The following is a 14570-nucleotide window of genomic DNA, read 5'->3' as shown; positions in this document are numbered from 1 at the left end:
AGCCTTGTCACAGGTGACAAGGTGATGCACGGCTGGGGACACTCGTCCTGGTGTTGCTGCCAACTCCAAAATCACAGGTTGGGTCTGGAGTGGCTGCCAAAAAATGCTGGGAATGCCCACCTGGGGAGGTCAGGGGCAGTGATGGCACAGGAGGTGTCTGTCCCATGTGGGCACAAGGAGGACAGGATGATGGAAAAGCTGCTTTTGTTCCCAGCCCAAATATCCCCTTGAGCTGCTCCTGGTGTGAGGGTTCTGTCTCCCCCCACCTCACAGGGCTTTGGGGACCTCCAGCACCCCAAATTGGAGGGAGGGGACACACTGGGGGGGACATAGGGGGACACAGGCACAAAGGTGATGGATTTTGGGTGGGTTGGTTTTTTTTTTGCGGGGGGGGATGTTTTCTGTTGGGGCTGTGCCATGGGGGGGCTGCCTGCAGGGCACTGGGAGGGGACCTTGTGGGAGCAAACTGGGGCCACCAGCCCTGTCCCCCATGGCCCTGAGGCCACCAGCCCTGTCCCCCGTGTCCCTGCGGGTACCAAGGCTGGTCCCACCCCAGCTTGGCCTCACGGGGAGGAAACGGGTGCGGGGCCAGGCTGGGGACGAGAGGTGCCACAGCCCTTCCTGCGGCCAGGGATGCAAATCCTGCACAAACACAGCCTCTCCCACACGGAGACAGGGGAGGGAATGGCTCAGGGAGAAGGGGACAGTGCCCTGAGCAGAGATTTTGGTACCAGCCTCACTCTTTGGGCACCCCTGGGTTTGGCACCCAGCAGGAGGCATTGCTGGAGCTCAGTGCCACCAACTTATGTGACAATTTTTAGGGTTTTCCTTCAAGTCTTTGCACATTGCCTGTTTAGCCAGAACTTTTCTAGGGCTGAGGAGCAGCAGCTGCATCCCAGACACAGGAAAATCCCCCCTGGGATTTTCTGGGAAACCAGAATTAGGTGGATAAAGCACCCAGGGACCCTTTGGAGAAGCTGTGGGGTGCTCAGAGCTCAGAATGGGTCCAGAGTGAGACACAGCAGCTCCAGGATGGAATGTACCACAGTTGTAGCTCTGGCCTTGACTAGAGAAACTCTGCAAAAAAGAGGAAAACTGATAAAAAAAATATTAGAAGCAGCTGAAGAGGTCACAAGCTTGAAGCCAGCAGGAAAATAGATGTAGAGACCAGAAGTATGGCCCATGCAGCAGGCAGGGAGCCCTGAAACTGAAAGTGAGAGGCTGCAAATGAGGAAGTGAAATGGGGCTGGGGTTGGGACACAAAAACCTCGAGGATTCCCACGGGCCCTGACCTTGGAGCCAGCCCCTCCTCCAGGCCCAGACAGGGAAAAATAAAAGAATATCATAAAATAATCTGATCCATGGTGGGTAGGACTCACACAGGGGGGTCAGCAGCCCCTGGCAGGGTTGCAGAATCCAGCCCTGGAGGGTCATTCCTGACCCAAAGATCTTTTTTCCAAGCATGGATCTGCCCCTGCAGTCCCACGGCCACATCAGCTCTGGATTGAGCTGGTGGGTGGATTTTTTCCCTTTTACATCACCCAACCTTGTGTTGATCTGCCCTGAATTGCTGCTGCTGATCCCTGGGCTCCCCCTGAACCATCAATCCCTCCTGAATCCTAAACCTTAAATAAATTCCCTGGGTTCATTCTTGGGGCCATCAAGCCAAACCCCCTCACTCTTCCAAATCTCATTCTTAGCAACAATTTCCAGCCTCTGTGAGCAGCTTTAACACATCCTAAATAACCCAAACAGTTTATCCCTGGGCTGGGGAATGTCCCCCGCAGGGACGCCGCATCCTGCCCGGGTTATCGTGACCCTTCTAAACAATTTATAAATAGACCAAGGTAAATGAGGGGAGTGCTCTGTGTCACTGCATTTTTATCTCATTTCTTGTTTTCAAGCCATTCAAGGCGTGCTGGGTTGGATGACCATTCCTAAAACTCAAGTTGAAGCTGCTGCTCTAGCTGAGCTCCGTTCTTACCTTGCTAAAAGAGTAAAAAAAAAAAAGGTAAAAGCGAAGAGAAATGGGTTTGGGAGGTTCAGTCCCTCCTCTGAAGGCCAAAGGGAAGGTCATGGCCATGCCATGAGGCACCATCCAGGCCCAGCACCAGGCAGTGGGAGAGGGCAGGAACCAGCACTGCTGCACCTGGGAAGTTTTGGCTCACACTGCTTTGGAAAACAGAAGGGGAAAAAAAATGGAAAATTTGGGAAATACTGTGGAAAATATGGAGAGCAGTGAGTGCAGCACTCCTCCTGTCACCAACAGTGTCCCACCACCAGCATCCCCCAGGGCCATCGATATCACCTCGTGTCACAAGTGGTGACTGGAGAAAATCACTGTACCACCTTCCCAAGGGCCACAGCAGGGTCTGTATCACCCACCAAGGGCTCTGTAAAACACCCCCAAAAAACTGGAGCCATTCCCAAGCATCCAAGGAGAAAAGAAGTGTCCAAGGCCAGGCTGGACAGGGCTTGGAGCAATCTGGGCTAGTGGAAGGGAGTGGAATGAGATGAGCTTTAAGGTCCTTTCCAACCCAGGCCATTCTGTGAGCCTGTGGTTCTGTGATTTTATGTGCATTTTTGAGCTATAAATATGTTTTTCTTTCTTTCCTCTGGAGTAGCAGTGATTTGCCAAGGTGGCAGCCCTGGACAGGGACTGCCCTGGCCAGCAGACACAGCTCCAGCCTGAAGCACCAGGGCTGCACAGCAAGTGGCAGAGGAACAGCACAAAACCCTTTATTTCCCCACAGCTTCCTCCGTTCCCTCTGAAAAAAAATCACATTTCCAGCTTGTTTCAATCAACCTTAAGACTTTTATATTCCATGAAGGCTGAAGCAGTCATTAAACCAGAACTTTTCCTGTTGTAACACTTTGAAACAACCACAGCAGAGCTCAGCTGGTGGCTTTGGCTCTGCCACGCCAGGACCTCCCATGGGCAGAGAGGTGACTCCAGGTCCCCTCAGTGGTGGCATTGCTCATCCTTTGGCTCAGGATGAACAAATTCATCACACCCACAGGTCCAGACTTTGGGACAGCATGAGGGAGCTGGGAAAAATCAGGATGGGAATGATGCTCATCCCTGGCCCTTCCATGGCTTTGAGAAGGGCTGGGAATGCCCCTCATCTCATGCCAGAGTGTGGCAATGCTGCTGGGATGGGGCACAGGACACACTCACTGCCCCCCAGCCCCTCCACTGGGGATGAGGAAGCACCACAGAGCCATAAATCCACCTGCACAACACGTAAATATATCAGTATTTTTGCATCCACAAGCAAAGCAGACACTGCCAAGGCCCTGAGTCACCCTGGGCCACGTCCCAGCAGTGGCTCTGGCTCTGTGGTGAGTGGGGACAGCCCTGCCGCCAGCTCTGCTCCAAACTGGCAGCTGCTTTGATCTCCCCACATCAAAAGGAGCTTTTTCACTGCTCTGTCGCAGCCACAGCACACCCAGACACTGCTTGGGACACTCTGTGGGATGGGACTGGCACACCCCAGACACTGTGGGATTGGCTGGCACACCCCAGACACTCTGTGGGACAAGGGCAGCAGGCACTGACCCCACTGACCCCCACTGCCAGCTCTTTCACAGCCTTCCACGTGCTCAGTGTTCTTTCATTAAAAAAAATATAATAAAGAAAAAAAAAAAAAAAAAAAAAAAAAAAAAAAGGAGAGAGGGAAGTTCTTTGGATATTCAGGCATGGATGTCCATCCTTCCCCTGCTCATGCCATCGTGGATTTGCTGCCCTTTGGGGCTTTTTTGGCTTTACCTGAAGTAATCACAGGCAATAAAAAACAAGGTTCAGTGTTAAACAGGGGGAGATTTCTGTGTTCCACAGGTCTCTCACAAACCTGGATGGAAGGCCACACTCACAGCTGCTCCTGTGTCTTACCTGTGGCTCTGTTAAGTCTCAATTCCAGCTGCCACAGCACTCACAGGCTGGGATTGAAGATTCAGCAGAGGAGGAGAAAGACTCCCTGGGCTGTGGAAACTCGTTGGTTGCCTCACAGAAAATATGTTTTTAGTAAAAGCCAGATTTCCCAGCATATTCCTCCTGAGGAGCAAAACCCATGTGGCAAGCAGGACTGAGGGAGCCTGAACACCATGGACTGGGGATGTGATACAATCCTGAAACTGCTCCACAGCTGGGTGGGGGGCACAGTGTTTAACCAGGAGCTCTGGGATCATCCCACCCAATTTCCTGGTGTGTTGCCAACAGCTCTGAAGACCCCCAGGACACTGTCCCTGAGAGCAGCCCCATGGCTGGGACACAGACAGGTACCTGTGCCAGGGAAAACAATCCACCAGGGCCTGGATAATCCACTGGATCTCCTCCAGGACTAACCAGCTCAACAACTGAATAACTGCTACATCTCATCCATCCAAAGCACTCTTCATCCTACAATGAAATTATTCCACACAATTTAAGAATCCCAAATAAGGGCACCATGGAGTTGTTCCCTGCCTGTCAGAGACAGCACCAGGCCTTGTTTTTGGGCAGGGTCTCACTCATCACATCCAGCTGCAGGACACTGCTTTAGCCACACACAGAGCCTCAGACAGCAGCTGGAGACAACACACCCCTCCCAAAACCTCCTGGGGTTGGGAGAGAGACCCAAGGAAAGGGGGACAGTGCCTGGCACACTGGGGAGTTTCCTGCCTGCCCTTCCAGTGAGGGGAGGTGCCAAGAGGAAAGAAAAGAGTTGGCACCATTGGAAAAAAGGAACCTACTGTGATTTATTAACCAGGGAGGTGGGCCCAGGCACTCACACAGGGGAGGAAGGAATGTGGGGAGCAGACCCAGACCTTGTGGGGTGTCCAGGCTGCTGCTGAGCTGCCTCCATGAGGGAAACAACACCCGTTTGGGGAAGGGGGCACAGCAAACCCCCAGGACACAGAACCCCCCACAGAGCAGGACACTGAGAGCTGCTGGCACTGTGGAGCACAGGGACACTGCCAGGTCAGTTACAGCTCTTGGGCAGGCGATAGACCCCCCCTGAGTAGATGAGCTGCTGGTCCCGGACCTTCTTCTGGAGGAATCCCTGCAGCTCTTGGATATCGATCTCAGTCACCACGGGGCCCGTCATCACAAACATCTTGAGCATGCTGTGAATCCTCTCCAGGGACAGGCTCTCCAGGTTGGTCAGCATGGCCTGGATGTAGGTCCAGAACAGCTGCAGAGGGACACAGGTCACAGTGAGTGACTGACACTACAGCATAAGGCAAAGAGCACAAAAACGAGGCAGGGATGCAGCTGGCACTAAGTTCTGCTCTCAGCCATGAGCGTGGGGGCTTTAAACAGGGCAGATCCAAGAAGATGAATTCCACAGAGCCAGACAGTGGGACTGATGTGCAGCCCACACATGACCCTCTGTGGATGAACACCAGTATGACAGTGCTGTGTTGCACAACACGCACACACAGCGTGACTCACAGGCAGGAAAGGCACTGGAAATGTCCAGGAACCACAACAGAGAGAAGGCAGAGATCCAACTGTTAGTGCTGGGTAAGTCTTTTGGGTAGTCAGAAGTGCCAAAAAGTGTCACTCGGGTGCATCCAAACAAGTTATGACTATTTTCAAATATGAAATCATGTCTTGGACTTTTTTTCTTTTTTTGTAAACTGAAAAAAACAACAATCTGGAGATTTCCAAATGGTTCCCTGACTCAGCAGCTGGGCACTTGTCTGACAAGAAGGCTGTGATCCAGCACTAAGGGATTAACCAAGAGACACCCACTTCAAAACTCAAATGTTTTGAAGTCAAATGGACTCAGCCACTTGCAGTGGAAAATGTGAATCCATAGTGCAAATTGAATCCATCATTTGGATCAGATTCCCCAAACCCAAAATACAGGATGTTTGCATCACCACAGAGACAGGTACCTGCAGCTCCTCCTCCTTCTGGTCAGCCTGTGAGGCCATGGCAGAGTCCCCCTCCTCGTCACTGTCAATCAGAACAACCTTCTCCACCTGGTCCTTCTGCTCCTCCTCAATGACAGTGAAGGTGCCCTCGGGCTCTTCCCGCAGGACTCCCTGCTGCAGCCACAGTGTCATCTTCCTCTTCAGTGATGTCACGGGCACCTTGAGCACCTCACTCAGCTCTGTCAGCGTCCAGGTGCCTGCACAGACCATGGAGATCAGAGAGGAGGTGGAGAACAGGACACTTCCCACACCCAAGCCTGGGAAGGCAAGGGAGGCACTGCCAGGAATAAGCAGAGGGGTGCAGAAGACCCTGTGGGAGATCCAAACCCAAGCACCACATCTTGGTCCTCCTGCCAGAGCTGTCAGAGCCTCCAGCTGCCTGAGGAATGTGGCTTTCCCACCCATGGAAGCACAGAGAGGGGTTCCACAGCACTCACTCTTGTTCTGGAAGTGCAGGATGATGGCAGCGTGCACAGGAGACACGGACAGGGACAGCGTGCGATCCGCCAGCTCCACGTCCAGGCTCACCAGCCCCAGGTGGTACTTCCAGTTCAGGGTCCTCATGGCCTGGGAAAAGGGGGAAGCAGCTGCTCACAGCAGATCCCCCAGCAGGAACCACTAAGTGCTGGGTTATTTCAAACCCCACTGTAACAGCGTGGGCTGACCAGCAGCTAAAGGGGACTGGATAAAGCTTTCCAGGAGAGTTAAGGTGAGCTCACCTTTAATTTCTCGTACTTCTTGGAATACGCTTCCATGGCTTCCTTGACCTGCTCTGGAAGCTCCAGCTTCTCCTCTTTGAGAGGTGGCCAGAACTCACTGGACAGGATAACGGCCACGAGGCTGAAGGGAGGCCTCTCCTCCTCAGGGAGCTTCTCCTCCTCATCCCGAATGTTGGCGTTAATGCGCCGAGAGTCGGCCATGTCCTGCAACAGGCAGAGGAGGTGAGGTGGCTCCTTCCCTTCAGAGCCACTGCTAACCACTAGTGAAAGAGAGGCTTAAACAAGGTGAACAGTGTTCTCTCCAAATGATGATGGGGACACTGGAAAGGACATGATCATGTGTGTCCATTTATAAGTCTGCTACATACACAGAAAAAATTTGTGGGACATTAAATGAAGGGGTTACAACTCAACACTGTCTTATCTGGAGGCCCTGCATACCCGTGTTCTTACTAGAGTGCTGCAAAAGAATCCCAACCCCAGAGGAGCTGGAAGAGCCCAGCTGTTCAATGCCAGGATACTGCAGGAAGGGCAGGAGAGACAGCAGCATCAGAGTAACCATTCCCCAGAGCTGATGATCCAACCCACAGAACTTAAAAACAGAAATTACTTAAATGCACTTCTGCCCATCACAAATCAGCCCCTCATTGGTATTCTAGAACCCTCACTTTCCTAAAAGAACCTTTTTGGGTCACTCCTCAAGTCCTTCCCCTTCCCCAATGGGCTCAAACATCCAGGAACTTGAATTAAAAAATACAAGGAGTTACTTTTAACATGACTTCACAGTAATGCATCTGAGCTTCACCAAACCTCAGCTTCAGCAGCTCCACGTTACGGATTTCCCTGGAAAGAGACACAGCAGGTCAGGCAAGGGGCCCTCAGATGGACAAACCTGGCTTGATCTCCACCCCTCACCACACAGCCAAAAAAAGGGAGTCCCTGGCACAAGGGTGCTCTTCCTAGGGAGACTTGCAAAGAACAGTGTCTGCCCAGGATGGCTCCTGGTACTCCTCTAGGCCAGCAGCTTATTGAAGACAGAATCTCAGAATGGTTCAAGCTGGAAAGGACCACTGGAGCTTGTCCAGTTCTGCTCAAGCAGGGTCTCCTGGAGCACTCACTCAGGGTTTTGTCCAGATGGGTTTGGAATATGTCCAGGGAAGGAGACCCCACAGCCTCCCTGGGCTCTACTCAGAGTTCCTCTACTCAGTCACCTCACAGCAAAGAAGTTCTTCCCCATGTTCAGGTGGAACTTCCTGTATTTCAGAAACACACATCTTCCATCCCTTCCATTTGGAGGGCCATCACAACACGTGGGATGGAGCTCAGAGCATGTTAAGTGCCTCCAAATTACTACACAATGCTCTATCAGCACAAGCCAAGGGCAAGGACTGAGCATGGAATTTGAGATGCAAAGAAAACAGCCAAAGGCACCTTCTGGCTCCACAAACAGCCATTGACAGGACTGAGTGTGAAGGTTCTACCCCTCAGAGAGCAGGTAAAAGGAAACTGAGGTGATTTTGCCATGGGAGGCCTGGCAGTGGGCACTGGGGCCTCACCTCTCAGCGCTGTAGTTGAACTGGTGCAGCAGGCGGTCGGCCAGCAGCGTGCGGTACTCGTTGATGAACAGGTCCTTGCTGCCATAAATGCTCACCAGGAGGCTGATGATGTCTGAGGAGCGACGCTTGGAGCTCGATTTCCCTGGTGGAATCCAGCAGACAACACTGTGAGATTAACAGGACCCAGCCCAGCCCTGCCCTGCTCCAGAGGACCAGCAAATGAGCTGCTCATGAGCCCACCAGGAAAACCAGCCAGCTGCCAGGACTCCTGAGCTTGGCAGCTCACCTGGATCTGCATCAACTGGGTCAGGAACCCAGTCCCCTGGCTCTGAGATGTCATCATCACTCTCCTGGCCGTTCTCCAGGGTCACTGGGTCAGCTTTGGAGAGCTCATTTGCCAGGTCACCCGAGCCCTCAGCGTCCCCCGTGAGACCAGCCACGATCTGCCGCACCGTGTCCTCCCGAGTCCTGCCACAGCAAGGGAAAGGAGCAAGTGAGGGAAGGGGAGGGAAAGGGGATGTGTCAGACTGCCCCACACGCCTCCTACCTCAGATACTTCCTGATGGGCTCACAGGCGACCTCCAGGATAACCATGGAAGGGTCCAGCTCCCGCAGGGCCTTGATGGCCGAGATATACAGAGTGATGATGTCGGAGGTGTTGACTCCTGCAGGAGAGGAGCAGAGGGAATCAGAGCCCTGCAGCACAGAATAATGGCTTGGATAGAAAGGAGTTGAATAGTCCAAGCCCTCTGCTCTATCTGTGGTGTGGGAGGAGGGCTTGCTGCCCTACTGCCCACAGCAATGGGGCAGATCACATTCATATGCCTGAGAAACCAGTTCTGAGCACAAACAGAGGCTCAGAGCTGAGCCCTGACAGTGCAAAGGAGCCTTTGCCCGCTGGATCAAAGCTAAACTTTGTGCTCCTGACCATAGTAAAAATGAGCCCAAAGGGGGCTGGGATGCCATCAGCTGCTGCCACATCCACTGGAACATGAAGAATGTGTGATGGGCATGGTGACCGCCCCTCACTCCTCAAACACAAAACCAGACCAGCCCCAAGCAGATCCCCACTCGTGCCCAGGCTCCTCACAGTGTCAGGACACAGACAGGGATGTAAAACCCACCAGGGTGCAGAAGCCTCATTTCCAGAGCACTTTTCAGGGAGCTGAGCAGCTGCTGCCTCTGGTTAGTCCTTTCCAGGCAGAACTTGAGGTCCTCCACAGCAGGCTTTGACTCTGGGAAATCTGCAAACCAAGCAGTGATCAGGAGCAGCTCCAGGCTCTGAGGGGAGGCAGTGTGGCACATCAGAGGGATCCCTCACCCACTCAGCCCCAGGCCAAGGGAGAAGCACCTCGGATGATGCTGAAGAGCTCCTCGATGCGCATGCTGGCGTAGATGCGGTAGAAGAACCTCTGGACGTGGCAGCGCCAGCGTTTCAAGGTGCTGCTGGCTTCTGGGGAGGACTGTGCTGAGGGGCCATCCTGCAGGAACACCCTGCTCAGCCACCCAATCACCTTCTCTATCCACTGCACAAAGAGAGGGAGAAGCAGATGTGAGCGCAGAGATGGGGGGCACAGCCACATCCCAAGCCACCCCGGCCGGCAGAAAGGGGCAGCTGGGCCAGGACAGCATCACCCCCAACTCACTCTTCAAAAGTGCCCCAGCCTGGGTTATAGCTGGGGAAAGCCCAGCTGAAAGAATTGGAACTCTAACTAGATACAGGATATGGACTGTGCAGCTGGCTGTGAGAAGATAAGGGGTGAGCATGGACTGTGTGCAGGCACTGGGCTCCAAAATGGACAGGGTTTATTCCAAAACTTGCAGCCTATTCCATTCTTGCAGAGTTTCATCCCATTCTATACTTGCAAAACTGTCCTGTTCATCACAAAATGAGCCAATTGCCCATCTTTGACCCAAAATTTCTATGACTCCTGAAATCATGAAAAGCAAACAAGATTATCCCAAGAAGCCACAGACACCCAACACAACTCAGGCATTTGAAATCCAAATACCAGCCTCATCACCGAATTATAAAATAAAGACCTGAACAGAGAGCATAAAAAAGTTATTTTTTTATATTTGAACTTCAGTGAGAAATGTGTAATTGTCAAATTTCAAACATACTCAATTACAATATCCAGTTTAAAATAAATGCCTTTTTTCCCCCCATCAATTAGCAAATATATGCTACTACCTGGGGTAGTATTTCAGTACCAATACACTGCAAGATGCTTTACTACTACTCTACTATTAGATATTAGTATTTTTTATATATATATATAGATTCTGACAGCCTGAAACAATGCTAAGTCAAGGTTTGGTTTGCTGATGTTTATTTTTAATTATCTACTCGACAGAGGAAATAGTGAAGAAATGCACAAGTTTTACCAGGACAAACCTGAGTACTACAAACAGCTTATCTGTGGAGAAGCTGATAAAGAATTCCCTCAAAGGATAAAAGGACAGGACTATAACTGATGCAAAGCAACACGATTTTAAAGAATTATTATCAAACCAACTCATTCTTCCCTCTGAGTTTATCTTCCCTGAGTGCTCCTGTTACAGCCTGATTGTGACCTGACACTCCAGGCAGCTGCTTTGGGCTCAGCCTCAGCACCTGTAATATTCAGGGAGGTGTTTCTCAGACTTTTCTATTTAACCTTTAGATTTCCAGGCTTCTGCTTTTTTTTTTTTTTTCCTTAAAATTACCTCTTCCTAACCCAATATTCTATGCTTCCTGCTCCAATATTCTATGGCCAAACAAGAGGTGGAAACAAGGGCAGCATCTGACAAGCAGAATGCAGTTGTGTTTTCTGTGGTGTTCTGATAAGTCTCCAGGTCACCCAAAAGCATTTCACACGAGGTGCAGTGAAGAAATTGTTGCACAACAACCAAAAGGAAGCAAACACAAAAAGATTCCTGATGTTTGCAGGCAACAAAAACGTTTGGTATGGCAAGGAGTGAGGGATCCAGGGTGCCTGGCTTGCAGGGGAGCCTGGCTGAAGGCCTGGTTCTCCAGCACAGGCAAAGGCAGGGTCATGGGCAAGGAGCACTGAGCTCAGGATTGTGCCCTGCAGGAGCCATAACCTGGAGAAGAATTTTATTTTAAAGTCATGGTGGGTAAACAGCTCAACACAAACTTAGTTGAAGTGGTAGCAAAGAAACTGGGCAGCTGCAAAGAAAGATTTTAATTCTCTGCGTGGCCACTGGTGAGATCAATACCAGAGTATCCTCTCTCATCCTCGCTTCCAATTTTACAGGGAATTGGAAAGAGGACTGAAAACGGCCACAGAAATTCTAATTATGGGCTCACCTACACAGGGGGAGGGCCCTCTGCAGGCCAGGTGGCACTTGTTGATCTTGTGGTTTGTAAACTGGAACCACAGAAATTCCCTCATTGTAGTAATCTACAATCTACTACAGACATCATGAGGTGAAATGTGAGAGTCCTTCCTGCACAGCCCAGAGCAAACCTTCCCCTCCAGCATCAGCCAAAACGGGGATTTTTACCCACCTCTCCTGCCAGGTGTGGTGGAAGTCACAGCCCTGAACCAGGTGTTTTAAGCTGGAATCTGCTTTTAGCCTGAACTGCTACAAACCAACAAGAGCTGCCCATCTCCCAAGGAAGGCTCAGTGCCCCCAGAGCTGCCTCACCTCCTGGAACTCGTTGAGGAAGGAGTGCTCGTACTCCCCGCGGCAGCGCTGCTCCATCCGCTCCTCGATCATCCTGTGCAGGATGGTGGTGACAGCATCAGCGCTCACCCTCTCCAGCAGGTTCAGCCGGCGCCTGCGGGCACACGGACACTGTCAGGAGCAAAGGAACCAGCAAATCGAGGAAATCTGACACCTCTGAAGGTGCCACCCTCCCTGTGCATTCCACAGAGGCGGGCCCAGCTCATGCTGTGATAGTCCACACGGCAGTGTACAGATGTAACACATGGCGTTACTGCTGTCCCTTCTTCCTTACAGCATCATTGATAGCCATCGAAAGCTTTTTCGTTTAGAAGAGTTTCATAGAGAATGGTTAGGGTTGGAAGAGACCTTAAAGATCTCGTCCAGACCCCTGACATGGGCAGGGACACCTTGGTTTGCTTCTTTGTGATCAGAGGCCTCAGAGCAAGAGAAGGATATTTTCGTATCCAGGGAGAGGAACTTTCTGTCTAAAGATTTGCTCTTGTTCAACCACCAGCTGAAAGCAGAAAGTCCATGTTGAGTTCTCTACCCACCACCAAGACACAGCCTGACCTCACCCAGCTCCTCCTGTTCTCAGGGATCAATAAAACCTGCTGCTGCTCCCCATCCAGACCTCCCTCCCCTTGCTCTGAGTGACAGCCACCACCTTGTGAGATACCTACAGAATGTCATTGAGCTGCTGGAACTGCTCCATGGCTTCAGGGCACCAGCACTGCTCCCTCTTGCTGCTGCAGCCTGCACAGAGCTGCCCCTCTCCTCCACCCTCCTCTGGGTCACTCTCCTGCTCAGTCTCACTCATGCTGCTCTCACACTCGTTGGTCCCATCCTCTCCTTTCTTCCACTGCCTCATGTATATCCTGAACGTGCGGCTGTAGAACTGCTGGATCATCTCCTGGAAGGATTTGGTGGTGGAGAAGAAGAGGATGGCTTTGAACATGGTGTAGACCTTCTCCTGCAGCGTCTGGGCGCCTGTGCCCAGGAGCAGGCCTGCCTTGGCCCACTGCTGCAGCAGCTGCAGGCTGTTGAGGTAGGGCTCCAGGCGGCACTTGAGCAGGCTGAAGGCGTCCAGGAGCAGCGCGGCGCTCCGGGGCTCCTCGGCCGTGTTCTCATACTGCCCGATGCAGCTCCAGAACTCGGGGGCGATATTGGCCTGCAGGTCAGTCTGCAGCACCTCGACAAACCATTCCTCCACGACGGAGTGCAGGTCATAGCAGTGCAGCACGTCCAGGGCTGCCCGGAGCTCGGCATCCTGCAGTGGCCCCGCAGCTTCGGGCCTCGGGGCTGCCTGGAGAGTGGAGAGAACACGAGTTAAACACTTGACAGAGCATACAGGATCTCTGCTGTCAAACTGCCCCGGGGGGATGCTGCTCCTCTGTGGCGACCTGCCAGGTTCATCTCAGCCCAGCGCCCACCTCCCAGGGCTCACACCCGCACACATCACTGCTGTCCCTGCCGGTGGGAATGCCCAAAATGCCGTGCTCTGGGCCAAAACTTGGCCAACACCAATGAAGAGCAGAGCCACAGCACGGCCAGACAAGCTGTGGCCTTTCCTCCTGGTTGGGGTGATAGGGAGAGAGGGCGGCTGGACCTCCAGCCCTTCCCTGACACCAATAAACACCAACAAACACCAGCCCCGCACACCCAGGACCCCCTTCCATCCCTCCTCCCGTCCTCCCCGGCCCCGCCAGCTCCGGCCGTTCCTTCCCTCATCCCCGGCCGTTCCTTCCCTCATCCCCGGCCGTTCCTTCCCTCATCCCCGGCCGTTCCTTCCCTCAGCCCCGGCCGTTCCTTCCCTCAGCCCCGGCCGTTCCTCCCTCAGCCCCGGCCGTTCGTTTCTCCCTCAGCTCGGGCCGTTTCTCCCCGCGCCGCTTCAGCCGTTCCTCCGCATCTCCGGCCGTTGCTCCCTCAACCCCAACCGTCCCTCCCCGTCCCCGGCAGCCCCGACCGTCCCTCCCTCAGCCCCAACCGTTCCTCCCCGTCCCCGGCAGCTCCCACCCGCCCCTCAGCCCCAGAGCCGGAGAGGCCCGGCCGGGGAGGAGGCGAGGCCGGACCATCCCTGAGGCGGCGGGTCGGGTCGGGTCGGGTCGGGTCGGGCCTGGGCCAGGCCCCGGCGGAGCCCAGCCCAGCCCAGCCCAGCCCAGCCCAGCCCAGCCAGCCCTGAGGGCCCCGCTGTCTCCCCGCTCACCAGCCCCAGCGCTGCGGGCGGCACCAGCGCCGTGCTGAGCGTGTGCCAGGCGGCCGAGAGCTCCATTCGGGCTCCGCAGGAAGGGGAGGAGCGGAGGCGGCAGCGGGGATGAGCGCCACCGGGGCCGCGCTGCGGGGACACCACGCGGCGCTGCGGGACGGTGAGCGGGGCCGGGGGCGAGCGGAGCCGGGGGTTAACGGGGCCGGGCAGGGGCTGGGAGTGAGTGGGGCTGGGCAGGGGACGGGGACGAGCGGGACTGGGGGCGGACAGGAGCAAGGCAGGGACAGGGGACGAGCAGGGCTGGGCAGGGGCCGGGGGTTAACGGGGCCGGACAGGGGCCAGGGGCGAGCGAGGCCTGGCAGGGGCCGGGGGCGAGCGGGGCCGGGGGTTAACGGGGCTGGGCAGGGACAGGGGACGAGCAGGGCTGGGCAGGGACCGGGGGTTAACGGGGCCGGGCAGGGGCCGGGCAGGGACTGGGCAGGGACCAGGGGTGAG

At 54.0% G+C, this 14570-nt stretch overlaps 1 protein-coding gene across 1 annotated transcript; it reads right to left on the bottom strand.

Moving 5' to 3' along the window:
• Window positions 1–2816: 2816 nt before the first annotated feature.
• On the bottom strand, window positions 2817–14141 carry ANAPC2 (anaphase promoting complex subunit 2; the record flags this gene model as incomplete). The annotated part of the gene is made up of 13 exons (XM_083875717.1): window positions 2817–5174; window positions 5884–6119; window positions 6360–6489; window positions 6642–6845; window positions 7409–7484; window positions 8198–8339; window positions 8484–8665; window positions 8745–8862; window positions 9322–9441; window positions 9549–9723; window positions 11852–11984; window positions 12553–13175; window positions 14076–14141. 13 exons carry the CDS (start codon window positions 14139–14141, stop codon window positions 4962–4964), a joined length of 2418 nt encoding a protein of 805 aa, XP_083731843.1. The 3' UTR covers window positions 2817–4961.
• Between the last annotated feature and the right edge of the window lie 429 nt (window positions 14142–14570).

The sequence above is a fragment of the Zosterops lateralis genome (genome assembly GCF_965231275.1).
Source record: "Zosterops lateralis genome assembly, chromosome: 20".
NCBI classification, from domain to species: Eukaryota; Metazoa; Chordata; class Aves; order Passeriformes; family Zosteropidae; genus Zosterops; species Zosterops lateralis.
Note: the sequence above shows the minus strand (reverse complement) of the source record. Positions and strands in the feature narration are given on the sequence as shown.